The sequence below is a fragment of the Bos mutus genome, chromosome 19 (assembly GCF_027580195.1).
Source record: "Bos mutus isolate GX-2022 chromosome 19, NWIPB_WYAK_1.1, whole genome shotgun sequence".
In the NCBI taxonomy this organism is placed as follows: Eukaryota; Metazoa; Chordata; class Mammalia; order Artiodactyla; family Bovidae; genus Bos; species Bos mutus.
In genome coordinates this window covers 47300062-47314990 of record NC_091635.1, presented here as the reverse complement: position 1 = coordinate 47314990, position 14929 = coordinate 47300062, and the positions used below count along the sequence as shown (strand labels likewise).

General features: G+C 40.2%; 1 protein-coding gene across 1 annotated transcript in view; it reads left to right on the top strand.

The window, feature by feature from the left end:
- The window catches only part of SLFN11 (schlafen family member 11), a 24369-nt gene extending 9440 nt beyond the window's left edge, over positions 1 to 14929 (top strand). The window contains exons 2-5 of the mRNA XM_005899702.3: positions 824 to 1893; positions 3098 to 3226; positions 11153 to 11876; positions 12197 to 14929. Coding sequence (XP_005899764.2) covers positions 837 to 1893; positions 3098 to 3226; positions 11153 to 11876; positions 12197 to 12980 — 2694 coding nt within the window. The 5' untranslated portion in view covers positions 824 to 836 and the 3' untranslated portion in view covers positions 12981 to 14929. The remainder of the gene's footprint in view (positions 1 to 823; positions 1894 to 3097; positions 3227 to 11152; positions 11877 to 12196) is intronic.

Here is a 14929-nt window from a genome sequence, read left to right as displayed (position 1 = left end):
ATAATCATTGATTTTTTTTTTTTTTGCTAATAAGTGGTACTGCTAACCACTCAATTGCCCAAGCCAAAAATCCAGTTACTAAATTTTAATCCTTTCTCCTGATCTCTAGCTGGTCAATACAGAGCCATGTTAACTTTTATCAATATTTTCTAAATGTCTCTCAGAAATATTCACACTTCTTCATTCTCATGGCCCCTACCTACTGTGGCGCAGGCTACCATCATCTCTCTCTCTCACTCAGGTTACTGCAAAACCGTCCCTACTGGTTTACTCCTCTCTAATTAGTTCTCCACCTGTAAATAATGTGCCCTCTGCTCTTAAAAATTAATCATGCAATAAAATTTACTTTTGGGATGTGCAGTTCTATGATTTCTAGCACATGGATTCATGTAATTACAACCACAATCAGGATACAGAACAGTTTTCTCACCCCAGCAAACCCCACTGTGTTATCCCTTGTAGTTACCACTTCCCTCCCCATAACCCTTGGCGACTATGGATCCGTTCCTCAGTAATGTGTCTTTTACAATGTCTGTGTGCTCATGTCACTCCCTTCCTCAAAAGGCTTCTTGGGCTTTCTACTGTTGTAAGCCCTTTTCCGACTCTCAAGTCTCCTCTCACCACTTCTCATCTCCCATTCTCTGTCACTCTTTTTTTTTTTCAGCTCAGTGTAAACTTTAAAAAAGTTTTATTTTATTGAAGTATAGATGCTTCACAAAGTGATTCTGTTATACATACTTTACAATAAATTAATAAATGCATTTTTGTGTGCTATGCAATCTACTGCTTCACCAACATGAGATATGTGTTTTCATGGTTTCAGTCGCAGAATAAACATGGAGAAACATTATTCACGTTTGGCGGTAGATTCATCTTACCCAGACTTGGTCATCAATGTAGGAAAAGTAACTCTTGGTGAAAGTAACAGAAAAAAGCTGCAGAAAGTTCAGAGAGAGAAAGAGAAGGTGAAAGTGATCCAGGCTGCATGTGCTTTATTAAACTCAGGAGGAGGAGTGATTCAACTGGAAATGGCAAACAACGATGACAATCTCGTGGAGATGGGACTGGATTTAGAAGAAGCTTTGAGAACACTTATTCTGTTTTCAAATCTGCAAGCTTTCTTCGAGACAAAGCAACAAGGGAGTTGTTACTACATTTTTGTGAAGTCTTGGAGCAGTGACACTTTGCTTGAAAACGTTTCTGTTAAGCCCCGCATTTGTAGCCTGAGTTCTTCGTTATACTGTAGATCCGGCACTTCTGTGTATCTCATGGATTCAAGAAAGGCATTCCATTTCCTGAAAACCAAGAAAACAAATGCAAAAAGCTCAGGGAAAGAACCTGTTGGTGAAATTTCCAAGGTTATACATCCAGACCTCCATGACGTGGATCCTACTTACTGTATTTTTCAAAAAGACCATTTTGAACGTGGTGAAGTCATGCCTTTTCCCGAGTCTCAATTAATAGAGTTTAAGCAGTTCGCTACAAAACACATTGAACAATATATGAAAGACACGATTCTAGAGTATATCCCTGCATTTGCAAACACTGAAGGAGGCTATCTTGTTATTGGTGTGGATGATAAAAGTAGGGAAGTTCTGGGATGTGCTAAAGAAAATGTTGACCGTGACTCTTTGAAAAAGAAAATAGAAGAAACAATACAAAAATTATCTTGTGTCCATTTTTGCCAATCTCGATGCCAGATAGATTTCACAGTCAAAATCTTGGATGTGTTAGCCAAGGGAGAGCTATTTGGCTATGCTTGTGTAATTGGAGTGAAGCGATTCTGTGGTGCAGTATTCTCGGGCGTTCCCAGTTCCTGGATGGTGAATGGTAAGGATGTTTGCAGCCTGACAACTAAGGAATGGCTAAGCATGATGATGGATACAGATCCAGGTAAGATGGAAAAAACTCCCTTCCTGTCTTTACTGCCTCTTCAGAAACTCCAATTAAACATATTTGCCATGGCTTTGACTTCTCACATCCATTAAACTCTGTTTTTTTTTTAATCTTCAAGTATCCTACTTTCCAAACAGGAGAAAATTTGGCTGGGTGATGACAAGCCTGAGTCCAGTGTCTTATAATGGGCAATTTCCCACATCAGATGAAAAGAAAATTTGGGGGGGATGATTGCCTTGCAGTGGTGTATTGGAACTGACTTTTGGCTGTTTATCAAGATTTATTAAATTTGCAGGATTGTTGTGAGCCAGTTGTTAAACAGTTATTATTAAAAATCAAGTTATACAAACAAAAATCAAGTTATACAGTTCCATAAATTATATTTAAAACAAATGTAGTAAATAAAAAACCCAATTACTTATAATACTACATTTTAAGATGATGTGTGCGAGGTTACTTACATCTATTGTATCTGCATAATGCTGCTACTGCTGCTGCTAAGTCGCTTCAGTCGTGTCCAACTCTGTGCGACCCCATAGACGGCAGCCCACCAGGCTCCCCCGTCCCTGGGATTCTCCAGGCAAGAACCCTGGAGTGGGTTGCCATTTCCTTCTCCAATGCAGGAAAGTGAAAAGTGAAAGTGAAGTCGCTCAGTCATGTCCGACTCTTAGCGACCCCATGGACTTCAGCCTACCAGGCTCCTCTGTCCATGGGATTTTCCAGGCAAGAATACTGGAGTGGGTTGCCATTGCCTTCTCCATCTGCATGATGGAACTACTCTAAAATGATATGTTATGATGCATGTCTCCCTGACTCTCCATTTAGTGACATCATATTGGTAGCTTAAAATTGTCCATGGTGGGAATATTTACACCACAGAAAAGTGTACTAAAAGAATGTGCTCTATACCATAGAAGAAATAAAAACAAAATGCTATTGAGATACAGAGAGTGGTGACTTATATTGAATGGAAACACATTCAAACTTCCAGATAACATCTCTCTTATGATGGATTTGGCAACTTTCATATGTGATAAAGGCACTTGTCCATACAGGGTGAGTGGGGTGTTATCTTGCTATTATGTCTCAAGTCATGCCTAGAGAGCCATACAATACACCCACTCATATAAAGTCTTTTTCAGTGGTGAAGAGATGAACTAACATGTCAGAATAACATGAATTTCTTTTCTTTTTTGTTAAGATCTTACACAGCTGTGCAGAGACTTTGAATCTCAGCTGAGTCTGTCTAACAGCCCTCCTCAGAGCAGACCAGTGTACTCCAAGAAAGGTCTGGAACATAAGAAGGATCTCCAACAACTCTTATTTCCAGGTAGCAACAATGGTTTGCCTACTTGACACCAGCCAGTTTCTGTGTTAGTAGAAGGGAGATAAACTGTTATGTTTGCTATTTAAAGTCCGAAAAGTACACTCTGCAAAGCCTGTGTGTACAAGGTAATAGTGCTACAAACATACTGATGATAAGTAGTTTAGAAATGAACCCTCCCTGACCTCAGTCACTGAGGCAGTATCACGTATAGAATTCAGGAACATTATTGCCCTTAAAGACCTTTTCGTCTTGTTCTTAAATAAGACTGATCATCAGTATTTCTGGTTATTTTTAAAAGTACAGATACCTGGCTCCACACTCCAGACTTCATAAATTAAAATATCTGAAGATAGAACCTTGTAATGTTCATTTTTGCAAGCTACTCACAGTATTCTGACCCTCATTCATATTGAGAACTTTTGATCTAGTTGAATTAGAGGCACACATTGAACTAAGAGCAAAAAAACTGCCCTCCTCTACCGAATTTACCAGAGGAGTGCCAGCTATGAATATGAAGATATAAGATTTACATCAAGATGGAACACAAAACAAATACAATGAAGATCAACTACAACATGCATAAACATGTTTGGGTTTGCTGCTGCTGCTGTTAAGTCACTTCAGTTGTGTCTGACTCTGTGTGACCCCATAGACGGCTCCCCGTTCCCTGGGATTCTCCAGGCAAGAACACTGGAGTGGGTTGCCCTTTCCTTCTCCAATGCATGAAAGTGAAAAGTCAAAGTGAAGTCGCTCAGTCGTGTCCGACTCTTAGTGACCCCATGGACTGCAGCCCACCAGGCTCCCCCGTCCCTGGGATTCTCCAGGCAAGAACACTGGAGTGGGTTGCCGTTTTGTTTGGGTTTAGAACAGCACAAAATTGTGCTTCAGGACCAAGGATAGCATCTGTCCTCATTCCTCGCTCCCAACATGTTAGGCTTTACCTGCAAGTCCATTGCTGTCCTCTTTCTATACTTCTGGAGAGGAAAAACCACTGGATCAGCTATATGCAGTAAGGTAATGGCTTATCTGGCATTAGAATCTGATACATAAATGTCCTTTTGTTGTTGTTTAGTCGCTAAGTCGTGTCCAACTATTTTGCCACCCCATGGACAGTAGCCTGCCAGGCTCCTCTGTCCATGGGATTCTCCAGGCAAGAATACTAGAGTGGGTTGCCATTTCCTCTTCCAAGGAATCTTCCTGACCCAGGGATTGAACCCGAGTCTCTTGCATTGGCTGGCAGATTCTTTACCACTGAGCCTCGAGGGAAGCGTCCTATGTATGTGGAAATGTCTATTGAGGACCATTAAGTTAATAGATAATGATGTTCCAATTAAGATTTCTTTTTCACCTTACCTAGTTGAGCTCTTTGCATTCGTTTGCATATCAACTTATATTTTACTAATTGTCCACAATAAACAGTACTAAATCTAAGAATAAACATAAGCATTGATAATTATTTTTTAAATTCAATAAATTCTATTTTAGTAGAGCTTATTAACATTGAATATACTATATCTAAAAACAAAACACTGGGCTTTATGCTCATAGAGTGATAACCTATTATTGTGGTATAAAAAATAAATTTTCCAGGAATCACACCAAACATTTGAAGAACAGACACTATTCAAATTATTCCAGAGTCAAAAAAAAAAAGGAAAATTCCCAGTTTATTTTAAATGGGAGTAACAGTAATTGCAAAACTTGACAGCAATAGCATACAAAAGGAAAACTCAGACTAATCTTCCTTATGAATGAAAATGCAAAGACAGAACTCCAGAAATGAAAGGATGGATCAACCTTAAGAGAGTAATTATTATAATCCACCATTTCTTCATGCAGAAAATTTTATGATTGTCCTCTTATATACTGAAAAAGCATTTGAAAAGCATGAATATACATTTTAATTTTTAGAAGATAATAAAATAGCAACCCATAGATAATTCTTTAATATTATATTTATATCTATGTATTGATATCTATATCTATCAATGTCCCCCAAAGACCATTATGTTAATAGGGAGATATAAGAAGCATTCTATTAAATTTGGGAACAAAAGCATTATGTGCACTATTACAACTTTTGTGCAGTATTAATTAGCCAATGCCATTAAATAAGAGAAAGAAATTAAAGGGATAAAAACTGAAGAACATAGGATCATATTCAAGAGAATCCAATGGAAAACTATTATAAACAATAGAAGAATTCAGATTGAATACCAATAGTTATATTAATAACATTATATGAAGCACATGTCAAAATTAATATGCAAAAATTCAGTTTCCTAATATAACAAACAATCTACCCAATTTTCAATAGCAACAAAAAGTTCAAATATCTAAGATAAGCTGATCTGAGAAAAAATTTTAAATAATATTGAAGGACACAGAAGAAAAATATAATGGAAAAACATGTTATATTTTTGAAGGGAAGAAAGCTGTCAATTTTCTCTAAGTTATTTTATAAACTTAGTGAGATATTAATTAAAAAAAAAACAAGAGATTAACTTAACTTCACTGGAACTTAAGTGAAAAAATAAGTAAGAAGAGCCAGGAAATAAAAATCTGAAGAAGAAGAGAATAAAGAAGGGCACTCCAGATATGAAATCACTATAAAGCCTCAAATAGAAACAGAGTTATATTGGCATATAATTAGATCAAGGGTACAGAATAGAAGATGTGAAAATAGATGCAAACACATATCAGAATTTAGTTCGTGATGGAACTGGTCTCTCAACTAAGGGAGAAGAATGGGGATGTTTCAATAAAGAGACATTAGGATAACTGGGTGGTAATTTATTTTTAAAAAGATAGATTCATGATTTATACTATATACCAACATAAGCTCTAAATCAATCAAGAATTTAAAAAAAAATCAAAGCCGTAAGTTTTCTAGAAGAATACCTTCATAAATGTCTTTATGCTTTTGGCATGAGGATTAGAACAATCAAGATTCAAAATCCAGAAGCCATGAAAGTATACTGATATATATGATTACATTAAAAAAAAAAAAAAGCAGTGTGCATGGTTAAAACAACTAAGTACAAAGTCAAAGGGCCATTGACCAGCTAGGAAAAATATTTGCAACTGATATTACAGAGGGCCAATGCCTCTCATATAAAAAAAGCTTCCAAAAGTTAATAAGGATAAAGAACAACTTAACAGAAAAATCAACGTAGTTCAGAGCAAATAAAATTCAAATGGCTTTCAAACATTTGAAAAGATGCCTAACAGTAATCAAAATAAGACATGTAAATTTAAACAAGCTATCATTTGTATCTACTGGATTGTTAAAAAAAAAAAATCTGATATTATCATTTGTATGCTATACTGCTATTTCACGGCATTTGTATGCTATGCTATGCAAGTCTTCCCATTCATTACTGGCAGGGATACCTATTGGTACAACCATGGAGGACAATTTGGCAATATCTACCAGAAGGACAGATGCATTTGCCCTTTTATCCAGTAATCCCACTGCTGGGACTTTTAAAATTATTATTATTTTGGCCATACCACATGGCTTGTGGGATCTTAGTTCCCTGACTCGGGATCAAATCCAGCTCCTCGCCAGTGAAAGTGCTGAGTCTTAATCACTGGACTGCCAGGGAGTTCCTGGGAGTTTATACTTTATATATACCTGGATGCACACTAAATGTCCAGGTCTATGTACAAGGTTACTCATTGTAATGGGCTTCCCAGGTGGCTCAGTGGTAAAGAATCTGCCTACCAATGCAGAAGACATGGTTTGATCCCTGTGCAGGCAAGATCCCCTGTAGGAGGAAATGGCAACACCAGAATTCTTGCCTGGGAAATCCCATAGACAGAGGAGCCTGGTGGACTACAGTCCATAAGGTCTCAAAGAGTCAGACACGACTGAGGATTGAGCGAATGAGAGTGCACTCATTGTAATATTCTTGTAATAGCAAAAGGTTGAGACAGGGGCTTCCTTGGTGGTCCAGTGGTTGAGAGCCTGCCTTGTAGCGTTGGGGTTGCAAGTTCCATCTCTGGTCAGGGAACTGGGATTTCATATGCCACGGAGCAACTGGAGAATCCATGGTTTGTGATGAAAGGTTCCACATTCTGCATCTAGGACCCTACACAGCTAGGTAAATAAATATTTATTTTTAAAAAGTTGGAGCAAACACACAAGAACCCATCAACAGGGACTTATGTCACATCCATAAGATGGCATGTTAGACAAATGTGGAAAAAAAACAAGGAAGTTCCTGGCACTTGTATAGAAAGATCTCCCACACATATTGCTGGCCAAAAAGATGTGAGGGCTGATCGCTTGTATTTACACGAAGAAGTTTTGGAAGAATAGGTGAGAAACTGGCAAAAAAATAAAAAGGTCTGTGTTAGGGGAGTAGGATGGAGTTGAAGAGGGAGGAAAAGAGCAAACAGGAGTAGAAGTGTTTTGGTATTTGGACTATGTGGATGTATTACCTAGTTAGAACTATTTTTTAAAGCAAATTTTCATTTTCAGGGTCTGCTATTATTGGATTCTGAACTCTCAACGTGGTAAATAATCAGTTCAGTTTCGGTTTTGAAGTGGGAGTCCAGATACTACAGATAGGGAAATCCACTATTGATTGACAGAAGTTTAGCTTCAGATTAAACACTATAAATGTTTCTTGAAAGAAATGTAATGACTCTCTGGAATTTTGTCTGTGCCTGGCATTATGGATACTAGAGAAAGTCAGGGGTTAGAGTACTGGGTAAGATCCGGCCAGCCCCGAAGGACCTCCATCCTGGGGTCCTGAACTGTGAGGTGCCCTCACCTGATTTCTTGTAGTTGGAAGAGCCATCAGTCCAGATACTTCAGGGATGTGTGTGTAACGGTTTCCCTAGACCATCTACTGCATAGCACAGGGAACTCTGCTTAATATTGTGTAACAGCCTAAATGGGAGAAGGTTTTGAAAAAGAATAGACACTAGACATGTGTATATTTGTGTAAAAGAATCACTTTGCTATACACCTGAAACTAACACATTGTTAATCAACTATACTCTAAAATAAAATACTCTTAAAAATATTTACTTATTGGACTTCCCCAGTGGTACAGTGATTAAGAATCCATCTGCTGACACAGAGGACTTAGGTTCGATCCCTTGTCTGGGAAGATTCCACATGCCACGGAGCAACTGAGCCCATGCTCCACAATTGCTGAAGCCCGTATGCCTAGAGTTTGTGTTCTGCAACTAGAGATGCCATCAAAATAAGAAGCCAGCGTACCACAGCTAGAGAGTAGCCTCTTCAACTAGAGAAAAACCTGTGTGCAGCAATGAAGACCCAATGCAATCAAAAATAAATTAATACATTTATTTTTAAATTTTATTTATTTAAGCCGCACTGGGTTGCAGCATATGGACTTTTAGTTGTGGTATGCTTGCAGGATCTAGTTCCCCAACCAGGGATTGAACCCAGGCCTCCTGCATTGGGAGTGCCCAGTCTTACCCACTGGGAATCTAGGGACTCCCTAATATAAATTAAAAAAAAAAATTCACACACATACACAAACACAAAAGATTTCCCTAGATCCATGGTGAGATTAGTGCTTAGTATGGATATGAAGTTCTGTGAGAACCCTGAGGAGAGAACAAACATGGGGGTTCTGGAAGGACTGGAAGGACTAAGATGTCAAAAGTAGAGGTTTTTTTGGAATCCCCTTGCTTTTTCTAAGATCCAGCCAGGTCTTAGTTGTGGCACACAGAATCTTCCACCTTTGTTGCACCATGTTGGATCTAGCGCCCCAACCAAGGAATCCACCTGCAATATGGGAGACCTGGGTTCGATCCCTGGGTTGGGAAGATTCCTTGGAGAAGGGAACAGCTACCCACTCCAGTATTCTAGCCTGGAGAATTCTATGGACAATACAGTCCATGGGGTCGCAAAGAGTTGGACACGACTGAGCGACTTTCACTTTCAAAAGTAGAGGAGGGCATTCGAGTCTCAGGGCACACCTACACAAAGGCACAGAGGCCCCAAGTCACATGGAGAGTGGTAATTACTCTGGTGCACATGGAGTGGTTGACATTTTATTGACACCTAGTCTGGCCCCTGTCATTAAGTGCCATGTAGAATATCAAAGAAATGAAAGGGACACATTGCCTCCACATAATTTCCTTGGGAAGCATATCCCATTATGTAATTAAAGAAAAATAAGAGCTATTTGATGAGGAGGAGGTGCTATGAACATCAAATGCTTTAGTGACATGCTCCACTTAGCAGCAGGGGTAGTCTGTGTGGCTTGCAGGGCTGTGCAGTAGAAACAGCGAGAGGGTCTGGTGTCCGAGACACCACTGGGTCCAGCCCTCGGCTCTGCCACTTCCCAGTGATGTGACCATGGGCCAGGCACTTGACCTGTTTGAGTTCCCATTTACTCATATGAAAAAGAGAACAGTCATTATATCTGCCTTGCAAAATTGTGAGAACCACAGATGCATGTCAACTCCCGGGTATAATCAACAAATGATGTGTTTTCTTATGTTATACTTCCTTTTGGTTTGGTTTCTAAAGCTGCATGTTAAAACATATCCTTATATCGTCTGTCCATCCAAAGATGCATGTTTCCCCCTATCTTTTAAATATTTATTTATTTATTTTTGGCTGTGATGGGTCTTGTTGCTGCTCAGGCTTTTCTCTAGTTGTGGCAAGTGAGGGCTACTCTCCAGCGGCAGTGCGTGGGCTTCTCATCGTGGTGGCTTCTTTTGTCACGGAGCACGGGCTCTAGGTGCTCAGGCTTCAGTAGTCGTGGCACGTGGGTGCAGTAGCTGTGGCTCCCGGCCTCAAGAGCACAGGCTCAGTAGTTGGTGCATGGGCTTAGCTGCTCCGCAGCATATGGGATCTTCCTGGATCAGGGATCGAACCTGGGTCTTATGCATTGGCAGGAGGGCTCTTTACCACTAGGAGTCATCAGGGAAGCCCTCCTCCCACCTTTTAACATCTCCAAAATCCAGATGTGTCTCATCATAGATTCCATCTCCTACTCACCACCACCCGGTGGTGAGTAGGCAAAATCAAGTTAAGCAAACATCTGGTACACGTGAGAAAGCACCACGGCAAGGAACAATAAACAACCACCAATGAAATATGGGTAATTTCACTGGAAATCAACACTACAGATCCAGATTCTAGAATGTGATCTGATACCACCACCACAGAATGACAATGGTCTCCTCATTCCTCCCCGCACCTCTTTGGAACAAATGATCATCGACATAAGTTTAAAACCCTGCCGGGCAAAGTTTATTCTCATGTCACAACATTGCTCCTTGCTCCCTCATGTCAAAGGAAGACTCTTTGTTACGGGTGCAGTCTTACATAGATCTGTGGGTGAGTGATGCTTCAGCAGAGTTACCTCAGAGTCTGATCTCAGGGTCTCCCAGTGCAGGGCTGCATGGAGTTTCCTGCTAGTAAAGTTCTCATGGCTCCATCTTCTCCACTGACATTTAATGACCACCTTCTTCTTGGAAGGGCTCTTCCTACTTCCATCAGTGGGGACTGTTCAGGGGCATTTTGAGATTCAGGTGCTTTAAGAGTAGCAAGGGAAAGAATAACTTCTCAACCAGCTACAAAGAGCACACACTTTATGCTATTTCAGTTATTCCTAACCATAAGAGATGTGCTATTTTTGTAAATATGGATTTCTGTTTGTTTTACAGATGAGGGAACAGTCTTAGGTTAAGAAATTTACCAGGGTCATAAACATAATGAGCACATAGGCTTAGATGAAGTGTGTCAGACTGTCAAGGCTTCTTTTTCTTCACTGTAATATAATAATGTTGGCAAAAGAATGTATATAAAATATGTAATTTATAATAATAAGATTGCAATTTAAGTATAAGTATTTAGCAATTTTGATTAATTACAATTAATCATAAAAATGTGATCTTTGCCCTTAAACATATAATCTTTTCCATATCTAGTGACACCAGGATGTCTGAAATATACCCCTGAATCTCTCCAGAAGGAACTGTTCTCGCAGAATGAAGGTTTGGAGGAATTAATAAATAGGCAAATAGACCCATCCTCCCAGGGAATTTTAATCCTTTCTACAAGCTGGGCTGTGGACCTGAACTTGGAAGAGAAGCAAGGAGTCATCTGTGATGCTCTGCTGATAGCGCAGAACAGGCCGCCCATTCTCTACACCATCCTCAGGGGGCAAGACGCAGAGGGGCAGTCCTATTGCACTCGCACCGCCTTCACTCTGAAGCAGAAGCTGGTGAATACGGGAGGCTACACGGAAAATCTGTGTATCATGACCAAGGTCCTCCACCTGAGTCCCGAGGGCGGTGCACAGTCCTCGGCGGGCTCAGGCTCTGTGATTGATTATCCCAGTTCCTATCACCTTGCGGACACTCAGCAAATGGAAGCTTTGCTGCAGTCCCTTGTGATCGTCTTGCTTGGCTTCCGGTCTCTCTTGAGTGACAAGCTCGGCTGTGAGGTTTTAAATCTGCTCACAGCCAAGCAATATAAGATCTTCTCGAAAAACCTCCGCAAGAGCAAAGAGTTGTTTATCCATGGCTTACCTGGCTCAGGGAAGACGATCATGGCCATAAAGATCATGGAGAAGATCAGGAACACTTTTCACTGTGAGACACAGGAAATTCTCTACATTTGTGAGAACAAGCCTTTGAAGAATTTTATCAGGTAAGCAGTTGGATTTTTTTTTTTTTTTTTTTGGCCGTACCACATGGCTTAAGGGGATCGAACCCAGGCCCATCGCAGCAAAAGGGCCGAGTTCTAATCATTGGATGGCCAGGGAAGTCCCAAGCAGGTGGATCTTAGAGTCAGCAAATGAGGTTCTATCTAAATTCACTCCACATCCCTGACAACCTGAATCACCTTGTTTCTTGAGAGTAAGATGGTAAAATGATCTGTGGCAACAATACTGTATTTGCAGGAGTATGATCATTTTCTTCCTTTACTGACTCAGAGAAAACCGGGATGTGACTTTTTTATTTTCACAGGGGCAAAAATATCTGCCAGGCAGTGACCCGGAAGAGCTTCATGAAATATGACTTTGAATACATTCAACATATCATCATCGATGAAGCTCAGAATTTCCGCACTGAAGATGGGGACTGGTATATAAAGGCGAAAACCATCACTCAGAGAGACGTGGATTGCCCAAGAATTCTCTGGATCTTTCTGGACTACTTTCAGACCAGCCACATGGAGCGCATCGGCCTCCCTGCTCTCTCAGCCCAGTATCCGAGGGAAGAGCTCACCAGAGTGGTACGCAATGCAGGTCAAATAGCTGGATATCTACGACGTGTATTGCAGAAGGTCAGGAAAAATCCTCCGTGTAACATCCCCCATGAGCCCCTGAAGATGTGCCTTAAAGCTGAATGGGCTCGGGATGTTCAGGGAACCTTACATATTAAGAAGAACTTAACTCTGAATGCAATAGTGACGCACGTGGCAGACACCTGCAAGCTTCTCTTTGAAAGGGGTTATTCTCCCAAGGATGTTGCTGTGCTTGTCAGCACTGCAAAAGATGTGGAGAAATACCAGCAGAAGCTCTTGCAAGCAATGAGGAAGAAAAGGATAGTGTATCTCACCGATGCGAGTGACCTGGGGGGTGATCACATGGTGTTGGACAGTGTCCGAAGATTCTCAGGTCTGGAAAGGAGCATTGTGTTTGGGATCCATCCAAGCACCATGGAGCCAGCTATCTTATACAACATTCTTGTCTGTCTGGCATCCAGAGCGAATCAACAGCTACATATTCTGTGGCAGCGTGACATTTAAGAATTCCAAACCAAAATGGGATGAGGCGATTTGCTCTCTCAGTATCCATGGATGGCAATCTGATTGGTGTTGGAATAAACTTGTCTTTTCCATTCATGGGTCAGCTAGAGATTTGGGCAGAGCTGACATACAGAATCTGGAACTTCCCTCTCTGGCTCTCTCCTTTCAGGGATTCCTCCCCAAACTCCTGGTAGCTATTGTCCCAAATTCTGCCCCTGATTCTTCCAACCAGAAGGATAGTGGTTTTCTGAAGGAGCTTTAATCACCCTGCACAGCACAGACTGTGACCTGCCCTATGGCTAAAAGCCATAAAAACAATACATTTGTCCTGTGGCCATTGTTTCTTCTAAGTCTGGACCCTTATAGTGTATTTTTTAAAAAATTTGTCCAGGATCTATAGTTAATCTGCAGAAGGGTGGTCTGGTTGGGACTACTTGGCCAAAGTAGAAGCAGAATTCTTGTTTCCAGAATTCTTTACATTTCTGTATGTCGCATTGATCCAGGATTTGGGAGATTCCCAAGATAGTTCAGACAGCAACTTAGTGGGTCTTAATAACTTTTGGCAGAACAGAGAGCACTGTACAATTATTTAATCTTTTACAAGTGTAAGTTCCATTTTTTTTGTCCTCAGAATATCCCAGATCAAGCTTTAATCATGATAGTAAGCATTGATTGTCACTTTACAAAGAAATAATAAGCCAATATAAAACAAAACTAAAGCCATTTTCTCTTTAAGTGAGAGCATTAGAGACCAAAATCTGCTTCTAAAGGCGCACACAGGTTATTAAGTAAACAGAACTAGGAAAAATACAGTCTTTACAGATCAACTTCTCAACTCCGCTCTACTTAATGTTCTATAACATATCAACTTAAAATTTAAATCAAGTATATTCTTGAACTGTAATTTCCCCCTTTACTTTTATATTTTGGTGGGCCAGTCTTATGGACTGAACATTTGTGTCCCTCCAAAATTCATAGGTTGAAGCCCTAACGTTTAGTGTGGATCTATAAGGAAGTCATTAAGGTTAAATGAGGTCATAGGAAGGGGTCTTGATCTCCTAAGATTGGAGACCTTATGAGAAGAGACATCCAAGAGCTCTTTCTGTCTCTTTCTCTGTCCACACACAAACACGAGGTCAAGTGAACACAGAGAGAGATGGTGGCCACTTCCAAGTCAAGAGAAGAGGCTCCAAGATGAAACAACTCCTACTGACACCATGATCTTAGATTCTCAGCATCTAGAACTTTGTGAAATAAATTTCTGTTCTTTAAGCCACCCAGTCTGTGGCATTTTGTTATTACATCCTGAGCAGACTAACATAGCCACAAAATTATTCTTCTAACTAAAACACTGATAATAGTGTTAGTTGCTCAGTCATGTCCGACTCTTTGCAACCCCATGGACTATAGCTCACCAGGCTCTTCTAACCATGGAATTCTCCAGGCAAGAATACTGGAGTGGATAGCTATTCCCTTCTCCAGGGGATCTTTCTGACCCAGGAATCGAACCCAGGCCTCCCACATCGCAGGCAGATTCTTCACCATCTAAGCCACCAGGGAAGTCCTGCTACTTAATAACGCTAATGCATTTCTTATTTTTCTGTCTATACAAAACATTTGAAAAATGTTTCTGGTTTAAAAAATAACCACAAAATATTTGTACAACTAATGGAAATTTAAAACATTACATGACTAATATTCCACTTATTACTAGTCCTATTCTACTCCCCTTCTCCCATATTATAAGTTGTAAATTTTTCTTTCTCCTGTCTGTGTTTGCACATGGAATTCCACCCTCTTGACTTGAAACTGTAGGCTCTTCTAACTTCAGCAAAATAAGGAAAAAGTGTTCTTTCTTTCTGAGTGCATTAAATCAGCTACAACACTGCATCAAATAGTTATCTTTGTAAATGCTGTTTCTAATAAAATTGGTTTTGTAAGGTCCCTGG